Source organism: Parasteatoda tepidariorum, chromosome 12 (genome assembly GCF_982258835.1).
Source record: "Parasteatoda tepidariorum strain Cologne lab strain chromosome 12, Ptep-v5.0, whole genome shotgun sequence".
NCBI lineage: Eukaryota > Metazoa > Arthropoda > Arachnida > Araneae > Theridiidae > Parasteatoda > Parasteatoda tepidariorum.
In genome coordinates this window covers 27,238,125-27,258,605 of record NC_141766.1, presented here as the reverse complement: position 1 = coordinate 27,258,605, position 20,481 = coordinate 27,238,125, and the positions used below count along the sequence as shown (strand labels likewise).

The window sequence follows — 20,481 nt, the reverse complement described above, 5'->3', positions numbered from 1 at the left end:
TATATTTCGACGTGAGTGATTAAATAAGCACTTAAATTGGACAAAAATATGAAAAGTAATATATTCAGCAGTTTCAGTAAGTAATTTTTAGAATAACAGAGCAACAAAAACCGAAAGGGGCCAAATTGGTCCCATCCGTCTTTCTAGTGCTGAAGTTCTGCTTAAAATGTTATGAAAATAAAATACCATTATTAAAATTCAACTATTGACATTGTATTTACTTTTTAACACACTGAATAGGGATTTAAAAATAAATATTAGTTCACATTATTAGATCACATATTTAGTAATATCTCGTGAAAAAAATTAATACTCTTCAAAATAATGGAAACAAATATTTTAGAGTATAGATAAGTCAGAGGCTTGATAACCTTAAAAACTGATAGTGTTTTGAAGAAGCAAGAAAAATGCAATAAACCAATGGATTTAATGAACATAGAACACACAATCAAAAATAGGAAGAATAAATTTATTTTTAAAATATCAACAAAATAATAGTAAAATTTATTAATAAAAGAAATCTGTAATTGAATAACAGCAAATATTTCTTTGAATACTTAAATATGCACAGATATTTTTAAATCAAATTTATATTAACAAATTTGTCACAAGTATTTATACTATCATAAAATATTTTTATGCTTAGGAACAAATATGTGTTTTGATCAGATTTGACACATATTAAATACTAGCACACATAACACACATCAAAAATAAGAAGAATAAATTTATTTCTAAAATATCAACAAAATAATAGTAACATTTATTAATTAAGGAAATCCGTAATTGAATAACAGCAAATATTTCTTTGAATACTTAAATATGCATATATATTTTTAAATCAAATTTATAATAACAAATTTGTCGCAAGTATTTATGCTATCATAAAATATTCTTATGCTTAGGAACAAATATGTGTTTTGATAATAGATTTGTCACACATTAAATACTATCACAACAAATAACTTTATAAACTGCAAAACATTCATTAAAATGGATTAATTAATAAGCCAGTTTTCAGAGGAGAAAAAAAGTTAACTTTAGCCCACATGAGAGCATCATTTATAGACACAGCAGATTTGCAATCATCCAGAAAGTATACAGGTCCCTAGAAGAGAAATATAGTACATTTTAAGTAATTGTGTTACACTAGTAGTTGAAGCTAAAGCACACTCCTGACTATTCATATGTGGAAAATATGATCTCAAAATTATTTGATAAGCAAATATTTAATTATGACAATTTCCTGGATTTTAATCCCGATAAAAGTATACTGTTAGTAAATTTTGAAATGGAAATGAAATTTTTTTTTCCCCACCTGAATTGCGGTGCCTCGCAAAAAACATCTATGATGGTCAGAATGACGAGGAAGATTAGATCCACTTATAATTGTCACTCCAATATCACCAAATGGAGGGTCAGCTAAGACTTTATTCATCATATCTTTATAACTATCTTCCTTCTCTAAACTATAAAAAATAATCAAAAAGTGTAAAAAATAATGCATAAATATATATATATAAATACATATATAATGCTTAAATATATACATATGTAACAGAAAAACAGGAGTTAGCATGCTTAAACATCATTCGGAAGCGGATAACAGTTGCTTAAGAATGTTGATTAAAACTATATCATAGGTGTAAATAAAGTGAAACATTAATCTACAAACGTGACATTATTCAATAAATTTTAAAACTAAGGTATTAAAACAAATCTGATATCAATGTTGGTTTGTGATATTAAACAAAATAAATCAATAAAAATTATAATTTCAACTTAAATTTAAAAATGGCTTGCATTATAAAGAGAGGAAAGAATAAAAGTAATCAGAAGATTAACCATTGAGGAGTTCTTGACATGTTCCGTCCGTCATATTATTTCAGTGGTATTGATAAATTGGTTACTGCTGGAAAACTGTCGATCTGCATCAATTTATTTTTCTGATAAAAAATATGCCACACATGTACTTGTGTTCAAATATTAAGCGTGTGCAGTTAAGTGTTAAATAATAATATCACAGTTAGTAGGCTTCACTTTATCACAATTACGAAAACATAATATTGATAAGTCTCATTCTAGCACTGATTACAATAATTATTATTGTAAGCGATTATTGTAATTGATTCTTGATTATTCAATTCTCCATGATATGTTGTTGCTATAGTTATATCAAGTCATTGTAGAAACAGGGTACGTGCCACACACATTCCTTTTTAAATATGAACAAAAACTACTTGTAGTCATGATACATGTCCTGTTACAACACTAAACATTGGGTTTACCTGTATAAATTCCAAAACCAACAAAAACGTATTTTCATAAAAATTTAACTTTTCCCTTTTAACATTGACTGCTTCATTTATTAATGATATTGTACAAAAAATAATTTAAATTGAAATTAATAATTTAAAAAAAACAGTTGGTTTAAGGATTCTTAAAACAAATCACAATTGATTTAAATCAATTGCTTTTTTAAAAAAATCAAAATATTTGAATTGCAATATTAATCATGGTTTAAATCAAGTGATTTAAATCATGCCAACACTGATTAGAATCCTTTAATCAAATAGTATTTATGACAAGAAAATATTATAATATTAAGTGAGGAAAGTCTTCATCTGATGAGGCACTTAAAATGGCTACATCAAAATAGGATGGTATATTTTGGGACGAAGTCAATTTCTCAGAATTCTAAAATGAAATTCATAATTACCCATACAAATGTTACTTTCCTGGTTCGTCCACTGAGCTCTTCAATTGTGTAGGTATATGCCTTTCAGTTTTGAGCATGATTTCGTAGTGTTGCTCAGTACTGATTAATTGATTATTTTAATTCACCCCCATACAAAGAATGAATATTCACCTAATAAATTAATAAAAATCAGAGTTCCAATTGTAATTCAAAAGCAAGAGAAACCTTATAGAGCAAGGGAAGAACAAAACTAATTAGAATGGTACTGCCGTATAAGTTTTTAAATGTGTTAATGATTGATGAATATTTGAATATAATTGTGTTAAAACAGTGTGTGTTATCATTAATTTTCATTACTAAAAAATTTCCTGAGATGGATGCATTTCCCTGAGAATAATCCCAGAGGTGTTTATAAATTCAGAGAGAAAAAATAAAAATAAACAATTTAATAGCCATAATTTTTTTAAACAATTTATAGACATATTTTTTGATAACGTGTAAATATGAGTCAGGAAACTATTTTATTTTACATAAAGCTAGTTCATTTACACATTTTTTAAATAGCTAAGTTAATTGTACCTCCAAGTTTTAAACTCTTCATAAGTAATCATGTAATAATTTATAAATATTATAAAAAAGTTAAACCTTTTTCCAGTAGAACTTCTTGACGAAATCCAAGAATGCATTTCAGATGCTACCATGTCTTCTGTCAAAGGCAAATTAGCATTATGTACTCTTTTCATTAGAGCCCTGAAATAAATTTATATAAATATAAAGAGTGATAGAAAGCAAATGAAATCAAAAATATTTTCTTTGGTAGTAAATTAAAATTTAAAAAATTGTGATATGAAATTTGTTTTCAAAACATGAGGGTAATCTTAAAATATTCTTTTTGAAAATATACATTGCTTTTTGGATAAAATGAACTGCATCAACTTTTATGAGCCGAATATACTTCCACTAGTTTCCATTATGAATTTGAATCTAGTCCTAATTGTTTTTTCTCATATTTAGTTTTATTTAGCTATTATGTTAAAGAATCCTTTGCCTCCTTTTCATGAGTTAAATATCGGACAATTTTATTGAAGCCATCTTCATTTGCACAAATAGATTACTAAATATTTAGCACATAGTAACAATGTTTTGACTTTTATTCTTAATCTTGTTTAGCAAAGTTCAGTAATAAATAAAGCTTAATCAAGTGAAATCTAATTAAGATTTCATTCAAGATGATTTTCTAGTTTCATTACTATTATTCTAACATAACTTAATTATATTCTTATTCAAGAAGAATTTTCCAGTAATTTTCGTTAACATATGGGTTTAAATAAGACTTACAAAAGGTTTCATAATCAAAAACCTTAGTTAAACAGCATGTAATGAGATATTTTAAATATTTGACTTTGAACGCACGGAAATTATCAAGGAGCTGCTTGCAAAAACAACTTTGCTTATTAGAACGGCATTATTTAGATGCATTGTAGATTGAATTGTTGCTCAATACTTTATGATCTTAGACCTCTAAATGTCAGAGTTTTTTAAGATGCACTTAACATGACTTTAATCTTTTTACTTTCATGTAATATTTTTTTCCATCTTTTTAAGTTCTTTAATTATAAATGGATTGAAATAATTTTAGAATATCTTATTATATACCTTATAACAATTTCATGAATTGATAGCCTTAAATGTACTGTAAAACTGATGTTAGTAAACAAATCATGCCTTGTTTATAACAGGGATGGTTTATTTATTTTTTGTGGTAACTGTGAGGCATATTGCTAGATTGTACAGCTATCAACTGCAACATTAGGGTTTCTGTTAGACAGTAATTTGTAATTTTTTTAAAGTTTAAAGTAAATTTTCAACAGTTTATTTCATTTAAGGTTTAGTGGTATAAATATATAAATTTTTATGCAAGTACTATAAATACTCCACTTATATTTACAGCTATTTGCTACTCATTGTCTACTATTAATGTGCTTCTCATAATTCAAAGTCATGAATTTTTTTAATTTTTTATATAGGACTGTCAACTTTCTATGCTTTTTGGGGGAAATTGTTTTTGTGGTAGCAAAGTTTAGATTTAAATGTATGATTCCTTGTTTAGTAAATTTGATTTTAAGTTATTTTCCGTGTACTACATGCGAAAAATTCAAAAGTTCAAATAAAAGATTCCTTAGTCTCAGTTTCAAAATGTTGGCAAAATTAACAAAGAAACTGAAAGCTTTATTTTTTAATTATCTACCAGCCAGTAAAATATTTATTAAAAAGTGTAGTAGTTAATAGCTCTGTCTTTGACGTAACTTGCATAACTTTAATGTTTTGTAAAGCTGAGCATGTGTATTGTTTCATTTTTGTCAAATGCTTTTGTACTTTCAGATTATTAATAAATGAACCTGCAAAATCTCCTCAAGTTAGTGTGCAATATTTCCATGTCTACACTTACTGTTGATAATGGCGAGCAATTCCCCTGCTCAAAAGTACATGAAAACTTTCTTTAAAACATGAATCTCTTTTCTTACAAATATAAAAGTCAGAAAGATTTGAATCATAAAAAAAGTTAATGGTGCATAACTAAATGTACATTAATATCTACATGTTAAAAGTAGAAAAATGCTTTTAGCAATATGAATTCTATTTTCTTATACAAATGATCACACTTATTATCAGTGTAAAGAAGAATAGTCATTTGCTTGTTATACTTCAATAAAGAGAAATATAAGAGAATCAAAATAAAAAAGTTCGAAAAGTGATATTTCCATTGAATTCTATTTTTTTAAAACAAATGATTCCATTTATTCTTACGGTAAAGAAGAATAGTTAGTAGTTTATTGAAAGTCAACTTAGAAGTAATGACCAAGTATGATGTACAGTGCACACACACAAAAAAAATGACCACCCTGAATAATTTTTGATCTGATGATAGGATTTTCATGTTTTGGGACTTAGTCTTTATGGCTCGAGGGGGTGACCTCAAATATGTTAATTAATCAGTGCAGACGATATTTCAAGTTACAAAATCAGACACAAAAACATACTTTCTCTACCTTTTATTGAAGGATTCAGATTTCTGACCCCCAAAATATATGGGTACTAGATTGCAGAAACCTTGGGGGTCTAAAATCCAAATCCGTCAAAAAGGTATGTTTATTTTGAGAAAGTACGTTTTTGTGCTTGAATTCGTAATTCAAAATATCATCTGCACTTATTAATTAGCATATCTGAAGTTACCACCTTGAGCCATTAAAATAAAGTCCTAGAATATGAAAATCCGATAATTAGATCAAAAGTTATTCAGGGTAGCCCATTTGTTTGGTGCACTGTACTTATAATTATCTTGCAACTTTATATTAGAGAGATAACTTACAAAGCGGTTGCAAATAGAGGAACAACAATGGGATAGAAGTTTTGTCGAATAGCAATTAAGGCACCAATATAAGAGCTGAAAACTTGAAGTTCAAAGCGGTGTCTAGAAAAATACATAGATTTACAAAACAAAATAATAGTATATTCATAATAATCATAAAAATAGAACATTTTATTCTCATAAAATTTACAATTATATATTAGCTAGAGTTATTATATATAGTTATCATATAAAAAATAATAAAGTTGATCTGAAAACTTTTTTAATATAATATCAATGCTAGGATTGCTTATTTCCACAAAAATTTTATCTGGACAATATTTTGTTTATGTTGATCAGATAACTTACAATTTTTATTATTTTTGAGAAAGACAAAGTTCCTTTTTTTATTTCCAAAATTTAATGTATTTCAATGACATATTATCATCATTGGCACAAGAGCCCAGGCTGGGCTTTGGCCTTTTCGAGAACATTTCTCCATTTTGTTCTTTTTGCTACCAGGTCTTACTAGTTACTAAAATTGTTTTAAAATCAATGATCATGGAATCCAGTCATTAAAGTTTTGAACACCCTTTATCTCTGCTAACAATTGGTTTGTGTTAGATAATCTGGAGTGTTAGGCCAGTTGCATTTAAGTAACAGATGTGCCTTTCAAACAGCAGGGCACAATTGCACTTACTTACTTCAAAAATGACATATTATAGGAATTAAAAAAATTACTTTGTCACAAAGAGAGGTTATCATTTTGCGAATTATTAACAGTAATTGTTTATAAATTGTTGCAGGCTTCCTAATTCAATTGAAAACAAGATTTATTTCTCATTTAAAACTATACATTTTGCTACTTTCTATACATTTACTTTCTACACTATACATTTGTTACACTTTGTTTTATACTTTCATAATCACATATAATTGGCAAAAATAACCTTTTAACAACTATCTATAAATTGAGTCAAAGTTCAAAAGTATCATTTACCTATCAAATGATATATCCTGCAACAAGTGACTGCTAACACAACTCATTGTTCTAATGAGTTGCCAAAGTAATTCAAGATTCCAACTGGATTCTTCCAACTTTTCTAAAATAATAAATTGTATTTTATTCATAAATAAATTAAGCATAGGAATAAAAATAGTAAAAAAGGGACTTATGAGTAAAAAAGTGTTATTATATATGAAAATAGAAATGAAAATGTCAACAAGCTTTAGTAAAACAAATTTAATAAAATAGTTCATACAAAAATACATCAAACACATTGTTTCTCTCAAAAATATATTGAAATATTTCTGAACATTTGAACACAGTGATTTAGATGGAAGTAATAAATCTATTATAATGTATAATAAAATATATTTCAGTTTAAACTTGAATAAGAGACGAGAGTCTCAGGAATAAAAAGAATTTTGAAAAATAGTAAAAGACAAGAGGAAAAGGATATTAGCAAAACTGAAGACCTTAATCTTTCATTAAATAATGTAAAGAACATTATGTTAGTTTGATAGAGGAAAAGAAATAACTCTTTTCTGTTGCCACTTTTTAAATATCTATCACCATGACTTGATCTATGAGACTATGTACCCAAAAACAAGCATTAGAGTTACTAATGCAAAACACCCAAGCATAAGGACATACTCCGAGAAAGCCTTTTTGTCAGATTCACGTTTTAAATGGTCACTGAAGAGTAAAGACGTAGCTGTTAGAACAGATCTGTCTTCCTAAACTATAGGATACTCCTTGTATACTTCTGATCATAATAATGATGGACAAGGGGAATTATCAGTCCATTATTATCAGTGACATTGACACGTGAGAAGATCCACTGGAAGTAGCAAAGTAAGATAAAAACATAAAGTATTTGCACACACAATCCAAATGTATCTGCAGGCTCATATTTTTTGATAAAAGAATAATTTTAATAAATATACAAAAACTATTTATTATTTTTATTTATTTTTGACAAAAAATACATATATACATGCACATTGACATTAAGAACATTAGTGAAAGATTAATATTAATAGTTATACATAAATATGAAATTTAAGAATTGTATTCATGTAAAGTAATTATCATATTAAGTAATATTAGTAATTTTGCTTGAAACGAAATTATATTAAAAGATTTCCTACTGTCCCCGTAACTGTTTATATTCATCGTAAAGCAATAGTCGCACCGAGTCAAGTTGCAAAAAGACTAGCTGATTGTAGGTTCGCCCGTTTACGATGGATCTCTAATCTTTCGCCTAAAGTGGCAGTTATCTTTCTCTTTGGGAGCAACATGCATGCAACTAAACATTGACTTTCTTCTACCTTGCATATATCATGATTACATCAACTCTGCTTCTTATTTTCTTCCCCCCTCCCACAACAAACTTTTTTTTTGCGTGCACAAATACTTTTTTAAATATTACAACAAATGTTAAAAAAATATCTGCAAAATTCAAGAAACACAACCTATGCATCCGCGCACAGCGTGTGTCAATATTGTCTAACTATAGGTAATAGCTCAGCTTTTTAGTTTACTATAACATATAATTTTACAAATATTTTTATTGGATATGAACAGAAATGTATAGAACTAGTTTCCTATGAATTAAAGAAAAAAAAATAATTTATCAAGGTTAATCGAAAGAAAAAAAGACCTAGGCATGGAATCCAACAGTGTTTAAACTCCGTAGCAATTGATCAGTAATACAATAACAAATCTAAAAGAATAGTAACACAATTTATGAAAAATAATTTACATGTAACAAAAACTTATTTCACCTTTAATATATTGTAATCCAATATCAAGACCTTTCTTCTGCTCATTTGAAAGGAGATAAAACTGAACTATTTTCAGGATTGATTTTTTCTCACATTTTGCTTCTTCAGCTTTTTTCTCACTTTCCTCAACTAATGGTAAACCCACCTAAAATGAATATTTGTACTTTAAAATAAAATTATAAATAAGTTAAAGAGAAAAGACAAAGTTTAATATTTGAATCTGATAAGAAATGTGATCATAGGTCAAAAGAAACATAACTATTATTTCTAAATTATTCTTAGTCGGTGGAATAGTTTTACATTTAGAGTAAAACAAATCTTGTGTTAACTGAATAAAAAAATACCAGAATAGAGAAAAATAACAATTATCATTTGGTTAATTTATGAAGCATCTTTTGCACTGATCCAAGTTATGCAGTTATTATCTCATTAAACAAGTAGCCAAAAAATGTATGTTCCAGCTATGGTAATGACTCAGGCTGTGCATGATTCACTGTTATATTAATGTTTAAGAGATAAAAATCTATAATTTAAATTTTTCCCACCAATCTCAAAAGATAAACGAGATATTTTGTAAATAATTTAAAAATAGAAACAACTATAGTACATAATTTAGGAAATGATATTAAAAGAAATTAAATTATTATGATTAACAAAAAAAGGCTTAATAAAAGATTTGTGAGCTTGAAATTCTCTAAACTAACTTGTAACATAAGCAACTTTTTAAATATACACACATCAATATGAAAATACCAATGAAAATATCAGCAATGCTAAAATTATTATTTGCATGAACACTTTATCTCTAAATTAATATTACTGATTTAAAAGAAATCCTATTGGTAGTCTTTAAGGATTATAGAAGAGTTACAATGCTATAGATAAAATTAACTTAGAACAAAGAATTAAAAATAGGTAAAGATAGTTTTTTTTTTTAAAATTTAAAAATAGATACACAATATAAGATGATAGTTCAAAAAATTTAACCTTCTGATGCAGATCATTTCTTTCTGTAATTGATAAACCACTGTTAATGCATATGCGGATTTTTTCTTCTTCCATATCTGGACAAAGATTAAGAACATCAACAGCAAGATCCCTAAAATATTTTAAATTATATAACCAGCAATCAAACATTGTGAATGAGAATAAAATTTACAAAAACAGTCCTAAACAATAAGGAGTTTTTGTGAATACAATTTAAAATGCTAAAATGAACTACAGGATAACTAATGAACATTTTTATTAAAAGATGTTCAATAACTAAAGATATATTGAGTATTTCCTACTTGACTTAAGAAATACAATTCCTCCAAGTGCAATAATAATTTAATTTTGAATAAATTTGTTAGAAATTCTAATACATATTAAATAGAAAGTTTTTATAATTTTAAGCAGCCAATAATGTATCTCGGAAATATGTCCCAAGGTGATCCTTCAGAAAGTAAATTCAGATCTTATAATCCATGGTGTCTTAGTGATTTTTTCAATTTTTTTTTGAAAATTTCTTTTTGCGCAAGACTTAATTTATATTGCTGTTTAATCCCTTTGACATGAGTTCCTACTATTATTAACAATTGTTACAGCATCAGTAATTAGTTTCAATTCGGGCTCTTGTGCCAACTTTGCATTCAATTGAGAGATAATGCATAGAAGATTTTTATAAAAGCATTTGCAAAGATATAAATGTATAATAGCCATGCTAACAATTACTTTGCGTACATTAGATCATATCATTTAGGTAATCTCATTTTCTTATAAATAAATACATTGAATGAGAACAGAACTAAGGGCAATGAAATTCATTAATTCACAAATAAAATATCTTTCAGAAAATAAAGCTCTCTGAACTTACAGAGTGAGCACAAACAAATAAATCTAACAATCCTGTTAAAACATAACAAAATATCTAAATTAAGTATACGTTATTAACTTAGCACGTAATGTAATCTATTAAAATTAACGTGTAGTACATTTATTTATTTGCAATTTTTAATTAAGCACCTCAGCATTAATTTTTGAATTATAAATCATTTCACATAAAAGCTTGTTTATTTTCTCACACAGTAAACTGGTCCCCTCCCTGTCTTATTTAAAAAGGGAAAAACTGTGTTTGTCAGGAAGTTTTCATGCTAATTTGTCGAAGTAAGTCAACATTAAAGAATAGGGCTAAGTAAAGAAGATAATGCTTCTTAAAGCAACCAGATTGAATTCATTATGTTTTTCACAAAATAGAACATTGAAAGTCATATATTTATAAAAAGTTAAACTTTTTAACTAACCATTCATGATTTCGAACACAACGCCAAGCAAGGTATGTTGCAGCCATTTTGCATGAGGAGTTTTTTAGTTGCAGAGAGTGGCATAAACTTACGATAAGCTCTAACTCATTTCCTCTAAGAAGACAATACAGACCATTCTAAAAATATTAAATAAGAAAAATCTTGAACATTTGAAAGGATTGGACATCCGATCAAAATCTGGAAGATTGCATAATCAATAAAGAGAGAAATCTTAACTAATTTATTTTGTAGCAACAAGCTTTAAGACACCCTAAAAGCAAATCTTATGCTTTGGAGTTACACCAAAACATATGATGGTTTTATGTAAAAGGCAACTTTCATGTAAGAAATTACTAATAAGCATAAATTGACTATATAAGTATAAACTGACATACCTGTATATCATCATTAGAAATATACCAGCAAGCTGCTTTCAAAGGAGATCCAAATAACATACACCTTTCAGCTAAAAGTTTAATGTTTGAAGATACAAGACTGAAATGAATAAAAGATTTCACTGAGAATGCTGAAGATACATAACTTTAAAAAATGTTAAATTCAATTACATATCATTAAATTGATGCTTAATAATAAATATTTATGAGTTACACTACTTAAATACTTTATTTGTCTCAGAAACTAATGTTACAAATGTCATATTTTTAAACATTAGGCGCACAAGAGTGTTAGTTTATATTAAACTTCATTACATTTATTGAATTATTAACATGTTGATTGCCGCACACGTTTACAGTGAAATCTCCTTCAGGCCACGAGTACCGCTGTATGAAACTTATTCTGCTAAGTATTCCCACCGATATTTTAATAATGCGAGCCTCGGGTGGTCACAAGAATAGTATATAGCTCCGTTTGTTTCGACAGTATCAAGTTTATTTATTTGTGTCCACATTTGTATCCCATCTCACCACTTTACACAATCAGTTTGAATCCTTGCTGAGTAAAGAGTATAAATTAAAATCATTACCCTAATTCTTTGAAATTTTGAAAGAAAAAAAATGGAAAACTTATTTCTTAGTGAGTTAAATAGCAGTAGACAAGAAAACTTTTACAAGGCTCACAATAATTTTCTTAATAAATCAATTTTGTATTACTTTTATAACAATTCAATAGTTTTGTTACTTACTATGAAATATCTTTTCAAATACATATGAATATCCTTCTCAAGTAGTCAAATAAGCGCCACCCCAATACGGGTGACGTGGCTTGATCAGAAACCTTGCTGTCACCCGAATATGGGTGACGTGGCAGTCAACGTGTTAAAAGAGAAAAAGTGATGCCTGATTATTCATAAATCTTATACAAACAAAAAATCATGAAGTTTTCAAGACTGTAATGTAGAGTGAATTTTTTTTTAAACAGTAAAGAACTCTTTTCCTTTTAGATGTACAAAAAAAGGAAAGTAATTTGTAGAGATATTATTTCACAGGTGCAGAAGTTTTTATATTTATAAAACGCTATTATATTATAAAACGTTAACATACATATATATCTATGTTTAAAACGTTTTGACAGATATTATAAGAGAAATTATCATTAATGTCTTGCGAAAATTTTAAACGTGTCAAGCAGTCAACATGTTAAAAGAGAAAAAGTGATGCCTGATTATTCATAAATCTTATACAAACAAAAAATCATGAAGTTTTCAAGACTGTAATGTAGAGTGAATTTTTTTTAAACAGTAAAGAACTCTTTTCCCTTTAGATGCATAAAAAAAGGAAAGTAATTTGTAGAGATATTATTTCACAGGTGCAGAAGTTTTTATATTTATAAAACGTTATTATATTATAAAACGTTAACATACATATATATCTATGTTTAAAACGTTTTGACAGATATTATTATTATTAAAAGAGAAATTATCATAAATGTCTTGTGAAAATTTTAAAAGATGTATTTTGAAATATGTAGTATTAAATATGAATGATATTTTTAAATGAAAGATTTCATCTGATAATATTTTTCACATAGAAAAAATAGTATTCTTGTTTTTCATTTATACATTTAAAATTATGTAGCACATAAATAAGAAATAAAAAAAGAAAAACTAGTTTTAAAAGATTTGAAAAGTTACAAGAAAGGAATTCACAAACAAATAAAAAAATAAGATATTATGAAATTTATTGAATTTGTTTCATTATCTTGAATGGAATAGTATCAAATTGAGTGTGACAAAGATAGCTTTTACACAGTTTTGTTAATTGTAGAACTGTATGTACTATTTATTTCTTGGTCTGCAGTATATAGGGTATTAACAAAACTATTGTTTTTTAAATTTGCATCAAGTATAACATTAAAAAATTGCAACATGAAAACGTTAGTATCAATCTTCAATTATTTTCAAAATTAAATGAAATGATTGTTTCATTATTTTTCTGTTAACTATATTTCAAACAATGTTATTATGATCTTTTTCAAAATGTAAATCTTTCAAAATTATTAGTTATTAGATTTATTGTTTACATTTTACTCAGTCTTATTTGATTTAATATTTCTTATTTCAGCCTTATTTGATTTAACATATAACACTTCTAGTACTATTGTATAACTAAATACAACAATTTTACATTTCTTTACAAAATTATTATAGCACCATTTGATTTTTAAGTTTGGAATTTTATTGCACGATTGCTCAAACTAATTATAAAATTATTTTATTACTTCTCATAGTGCACAGTTTCATCTGCTTTCTCTGAAACAGGTTGTTCCAATACAGTCAATGATGAAGGCATGAGTTTTTCTGCTAATGCAACAGATACAACATGAGCCTTTTCCAAAGAATTCTGCTTAGCATAATACTTGATCAAATCTTCATACTGATTTGTGGCAATGTATAATGGTGCAACTAAACCACGATTTTCAGGCTCAATCACTCTAAGCCACCTTAAAGAACACACATTAAAGAATACACTTTTAATATTAGTACAAAATTCTTCTAATTTGTAATTTCATCAAAAACTGATAAATAATATTTTAAAAAAGGTGATTGACCAGCCTAATTTTCTTAATATTCCACCTGTCTATTTCAAAATTTTGTATCAACTTGCTAAAATACTTCATACTTAGATGGTAAAGGATTAATAGAAACAGATAAGAGAGCAAATAACCATCAAGAAAATTAGACATTATTACAAATAAACAGAATTTACAAAACATACCTAGATGTTATTTCCTTCCAGTAGCTTAGAGAAACACCAGGTGCCAGTGCAATAGCTTCTAACCACTGCATGAGAGAATTTTTTATTATTATAAGTATGATACAGAGCAATCATAAAAATGAAAAGGGGGCAAATTTCAAATAAGTTTTTTAAGGGCTAAGAAGGAAAATTATTTTGATTATTTATCTAGTGTTAATTCTGTATTCATACTACTGTGTAATTTTTTTAAATTTTAAAGCCAATTCTTGAGTTGTGTTGAGTTTTATGAAAATAACAAGAACTACTGCATCATTAGAAATTATAGATCAAGAGATGATCTAAACTAAAAAAAAGAAAAGGAAAATATCTTTAGAGTGCATAACACAACACTTACACAAGGACTAAATAGGGTTGTTAAAAAGTAGTCTTCTGAAATCACAAGCTTGGAAGAAAAAAAAAGTCAAATGTACACAACTTCCGAAGTTAAGAATCTTACTTTGAGGCGTTTTGTCATTTTTTGCCTTTATTTACAAAGTGTCAATCATCATATGCCTAATTTCTTACCAAACTTGGAATTGTCTATGCCTGACAATGCTAGTTTGAAAGCAGGCTAGGACAATAGGGGTGGAAAATCAGATTTTCAGTCTTCTTGTAACCTCACATGCCTGATGTTAGGCCTTATGTAAATGGAGATTAAAAGACATACCCATTTATTTAAAAAAAGTAAGCATATAAAGGGCTTATTTCTAAAATAGTGTGATTTTTATAGATTTGGAACAAAACTTTTCATATTATTCTGAAAGTAATTACAAATATATAGAAAACCCTAAATGGGTTAAATCTTTATAAAAACAAAATTCATTTTAAGCAGCAATTGATTTATGCAGGTATTCATCAGAAATATTTAAATGTATAATGTAAGTGGCAACTTATAGGTACAGTAATTTGATACAAAGTCAACACCTCAATTTGGAAACAAAAGTTCAATGAAATATATCATCTTAATTTGGCCTCGTGGAATAAACATAAATACAAAATTCAGAACAATGAAAAATTAATACTATTTATACTAAGGTCAATGGTGACCCTTTTTTTTTAAACTTTTAAAATTCTAAATGCATTCCTGCTAGTTTGGGTTGATAAGCCTATCTTAACCTGTGCCAATTTCAAGAGGAAGGCGTATAAAAGAAGACTCCTTTAGTCCTTGTTGATTTGACAGAGGTGTCTTTCTGTCTATTGGTTTGCGATTATTTTTAATCAAGTGGAAGTCACAATGCAGTAGTTTCTGTTGCAGTACTGATACTGACAATTGAGGCAGTTTCTGTTTGATGAGAATGGTATTATAACTAGCAGTCTATCCTGGGTTTCATTAAAGTTATAAATTTCCATGGCTCTGAAATTCTTTCTCAAGAATTACGCAGCACAATAGTGTTTATTTGTAATAGGATGTATCGGTCATGAAATAACTGGGAAAAATTACCATTGAGAAGACAAATGTTGCCTTGTTTATTTAACTACTTCAGGGAATTAAAATTAAAAATCAGTGACAGAGCAAATCTTATAGTACTGGAATTTATTATGCTTAGGAAAAAAGCAAAAATAATTTCAGAATGTATGCAATGTTAGGTAGAGAAATCATTTCAATTATATGTGTCCTGAAGGAATCTCTAAAATGGCTCAGGTATCTAACGTGCAGATTTTGAGCAGTAACAGAACAGCTTTGAACATTGGATACTAAAATATTGTACAGTGTAATGTCCCATATCCAGACGTCCCTTTTCCAGACACTTTTTAACAATAAAAATAAACAAACATTTCTTCATCTTCCCCTCCCTCTAAAAAAAAAGAAAGAAAGAAAAAGAGATCTTTTGACATGTTTTTTCCTTTCCCAGCATCTAGTGATTTATGCATTGAACCCATAAATCAACAGAAGATCTACCAAGATCTTACTTTTAGTGATGCTCCTCCTCAGGAATGCAGGAAAGGGGGGAGATTTGTTTTCAAAACAGCACAACTGAGTCCCCTCCCCCCCTTCTTTCCTATGCAGCTGGCTAGTAAAAGAGGCATTTCCTGGGACTTTTTTATAAGAGTGTTAGGGAAAGAAGAAATACTGTGAAAAAGGGTAAACACAGCAAACATTAAAGTGGAGGGGAAATCACTTTCAGTCACACAAGAAAAAATAAAGAGAACCCAATCAGCATGCCACGCCTTTATGCTTGATTGATAGCCAATGATGGGAGAGAAAATAAGAATTTGTAACTTCCCCACCCTCAACTTGAATGACAAGTAAGGAGGAAATGAATTTTTCTTCTCCACCTACCCACCTTAATGAATGAGGGGAATTTCCCCTTCTTACTTGAATCTTTCTAGTTCAAAATGGTGGAGAGAGCAATTAATATTTTCATAACTGTCAAATTTCTTTTCGGTTTTCTATATTTATTTTTATAATAGCAATAATTATTTTTGTTCTAATATTTTGTTTTTGATTGATTAGATATCATTCTAATACTAAAACATTATTGCCCGAAAAAGAATGTTTATTTTTTGCTCCTTAGATTCAGATCGTTTATTCGATCAATTTAAGCTTTGTTTACCTCGGGGTCTATTATACGGAGAAATCTAATATTCGGACTTTCAGAAGTCCCACCGATTCCGGATACGCGTCTTTCCACTGAATTTATCCTTTTGGAACAAAACTATAATGAGATATGTTATTTTCCCCCTCACATCTATGAATTAGTTTTGCACAGTGTATTTGAAAGCTAATTATGAGTGGTAAAAAAATTTATCAGAAAAGTTATCTGCTTCATCCCTTTATGATGAAAATATTCGTATACAAGAGAAATTGAAAAAGGTGTTTTTTCTAGATCAGGAGTGTCAGGAGTATGAACAGAGATCTATTCATTGCAATTGGTGAAATGTGACTCACAATTTTTTTTGTAATGAATTTTATATTTGAAATTAAGCTGTATAATCTCGCTTTGTATTTAGACAAAATAGTGGATAATTTTGTGTTTTCGAAAAGCAGAAATTCTTTCATTTGCCTTCAAATAGATTTATGATTTTTATAAAATGGAAAAGTTAAGTAATATATTTATATGTCAAATGAAAAGCTGTTAGATTAAAAGCAGTTAATGACGGTGTTGAGAAAGGTATGAAATTAATGCTGGGTCTTAATGGGTTATTAACTGGTGATGGATAACAAAAACAATTTGTCAAAAGTTTTGCATTGTCAAAAATATGAAAGTGTATTAATAAATATATATGAGTTTGTAATTTAACAAATATTAAGCTTAATTAAAATTCTCAGCACTTGAATTCTTCTAAATCTATCATATAATCATAGTAAAAAAAATTCTGGATAAAGTCAGTAAGGGTTAAATTTGTCTGATTGAACTTAAATTGTATACATAAGTTATTCAGACCAAAGGAAAATTTTTTGGGGGCAGGCATAATATTTTCTGTGAAATTTTTATTGTAAAAAAAAAGAAAATCCTAATGCATACTACTTAAAAATTAAAGAAAGAACTTAATTTTATGCTAAAACAGCAGAATATATTCTTAATTTATATACGCTTATAAAATATTTAAATTTACATGAAATTTTAACTTAAATTTTGTTTCAAAAAAGGATAATTTGAACATACTTCACCCAACTGAATCTTAAGGTCACAATATTTCTTCAAATTACCGGTCAATATATGATATTCTGCTGCTTTTTTCATGTTTTCATTTTTCCCACAAGAGTTCACACCAGAGCCAAAGAAGGAGACATTTGCTAGTTCCTTTTCTAATGCTGAAGTCTATGGGTTCCAAAATAAATAAATTTCAATAAAAGTCAAGCATTAAATATTTTTATTAAGTTACAAATATTTTTTTAGTTAAATAATTCTAATCCATCCTATCCAATAATAATTGATAGGAAGATTGATTTTTGTTACAAAGTAATTGGTTTCCCTTTAAAAATATATAAAAGCGTTCAAACAACACAGGTCTATTTGCACACTAAAATGTATGTAAATGAAGCATATCAGTAAGCAAATGTAAGTAAATGAAGTATATAAATGAAGTCTTCAATAATATCAGATTGGAAAGTCACTTATGAACAATTTGAAGCAATAAATAATAAAAAAAGTTTCAGCATTTATACAATTTCTACAATAAAGAACTCAGAAACTGTTGTAAAAAAAGGAATGATAATTATGTTATATTAACTCGCAGATCATTACAACTTAATTCTCTAGACAACATGCTCTTGGAAGCAAGCTAGAATAAAAATTACGATAACTAATTTTTGTGATTCATGAATCAAGTGTTAAAAATTAGTAATTATGTTAATTAACATTAATAAATACAAAAAAATGCTTTGATTTTTGTGAATAGGTCCAAATAAATCACCATAATAATTAAATACATCACCATAAAAAGCAGAACACTCAAATTATTGGCAACTTTTCATTATGCTTTAAAACAACTTTCTGGCATGGAAAATGTTTCAGCAAAGTTTCTTACTAACATATTGTGGTGTTTATGTTGATGTTTTCAGAGTTTAAAATCCCTAAGCATCATCCTAATTAATTTTACTTCTAAACAGATAAAGCATCAGCGTAAATATGTAATAAATTCATATCACTGAAAGCTATAAATTTATTTTTGGAAAATATGTTAAAATTCCTTATGCATCATAATTTGTTTACTGAGAATATCTTAATATTATGCTTTGCATTTATTTCAAAATATTACCTCTAGATTATCAACAATTAGAATATTAGCCAGCAGAATGTAAATTTTATATCCTAATATATATGTAAATCAATAAGGATTTTTATGAATACTTAGAATAGAACAATAACAAAAGTAAACTGAACTCTTTTCAAGACAATAATTTCCTATATTAAATTTTATAGAAGCATAGCATAGAATAATTAAAACTTGCCAACTTGAAAATGACCTCTTGATAGAATCAATTAATAGAGAGAAATTGCATCAAGCAATGCCAAAGTTAGGAATACCTAAAAAATTAGTTAACCTCATAAGAATGAAACTTAATAGAGTAAAAACGGAATCAGAAGTATCAGATGCTTTCTATACTTAGAAGAGACTGAAACAGGGAGACTCCTTGTCATGTCCTCTGTTGAATTTAGCACTAGAGAAGGCAATTAGAGACTCTGGTACACAAACGCAGAGCGCATTTTTTGTTAAACAAGCAAAAAACATAGTTTAACAAAGCATAGCAAAGCTAATGAGGATAGTAATCTCCATTCAAATCAACAATAGTCTGCCAACGTTTTGGCAACTTTTCAGTACCTTCTGCGAAGAACTGAGGGGTGCGCGAGTCCAGAAAGCAATCAACCTCATTTATGACCTCGTCATTTGAATGGAAGATTGTGCCATCAAGATGCAGCTGCAGATGTGAAAACAGATGGTAATCCGAAGGCACCATGTCTGGGCTGTATGGTGGATGTTGCACCAAATTCCACTCCAGCGTGTAGAGGGTCCAGCCGGTCATTGCACTGACATGTGGCCGGGCGTTATCTTGATGAAAGAGAACCACCTTCCTTCTGAACTCGTTTTTTCTTTTTTTTGCGAATGGCATCGCTAACTTTGATGAGCATATTGCTGTATAGTGTACTGTTGATAGCCTGCCCGCTTTTCAGGTACTCCTTGTAGATAGTTCCATGACAATCCCACTAGATACAGAGAAGGACCTTCTTGTTAGTTAGCGTTCGTCTTGCAACCGAACCTGCTGATTCCCCGGTGCTGACCACCTTCCTTTACGGCTAGTATTGTTGTAGTATACCCATTTTTCATCACAGGTCACAATTCTGTCCAGAATGTTCTCCTTTCTTTGATCTCAGAGCAGAACCAAGCAGGCCGCTTTTTTTTTTTGCTCCTGTCTTCAGCAGTTAATTTGTGAGGCACCCAGCAGTTAAACTTAAATGTTAGATTTATGCGTTTGAAGGCATTTACAGGGTAACAAAAAATTATAGGGATCACTTTTGTGGTTATCTACCACTAAAGTTTTAAAACCTTTTTACATATATAGCATACTGATCTAAAGCTCTACTATTTGACTTTCAATTGCAATACTATTTCATAAAATCACAAAAATGCTTTTGAAGAAATTTGACAAAAAGCTAATTGGTCAAGTACAAGCATTTTTAGAACTTCGATGGAGCCACAAGATTATAGAAACCCATTTTAAAA

The 20,481-nt window shown here is 28.2% G+C and overlaps 1 protein-coding gene across 1 annotated transcript in view; it reads right to left on the bottom strand.

Moving 5' to 3' along the window:
• Positions 1–453: 453 nt before the first annotated feature.
• LOC107448478 (WD repeat-containing protein 17) overlaps positions 454–20,481 on the bottom strand; it is a 142,187-nt gene continuing 122,159 nt past the window's right edge. Inside the window, exons 16-27 of the mRNA XM_043039824.3 lie at positions 17,922–18,077; positions 14,296–14,360; positions 13,799–14,020; positions 11,515–11,614; positions 11,120–11,256; positions 9,825–9,936; positions 8,838–8,982; positions 7,048–7,150; positions 6,069–6,170; positions 3,344–3,448; positions 1,319–1,469; positions 454–1,108 (exon numbers count right to left, since the gene is read on the bottom strand). Of these exons, the coding sequence (XP_042895758.2) occupies positions 989–1,108; positions 1,319–1,469; positions 3,344–3,448; positions 6,069–6,170; positions 7,048–7,150; positions 8,838–8,982; positions 9,825–9,936; positions 11,120–11,256; positions 11,515–11,614; positions 13,799–14,020; positions 14,296–14,360; positions 17,922–18,077 (1,518 nt within the window). The 3' untranslated portion in view covers positions 454–988. The remainder of the gene's footprint in view (positions 1,109–1,318; positions 1,470–3,343; positions 3,449–6,068; positions 6,171–7,047; positions 7,151–8,837; positions 8,983–9,824; positions 9,937–11,119; positions 11,257–11,514; positions 11,615–13,798; positions 14,021–14,295; positions 14,361–17,921; positions 18,078–20,481) is intronic.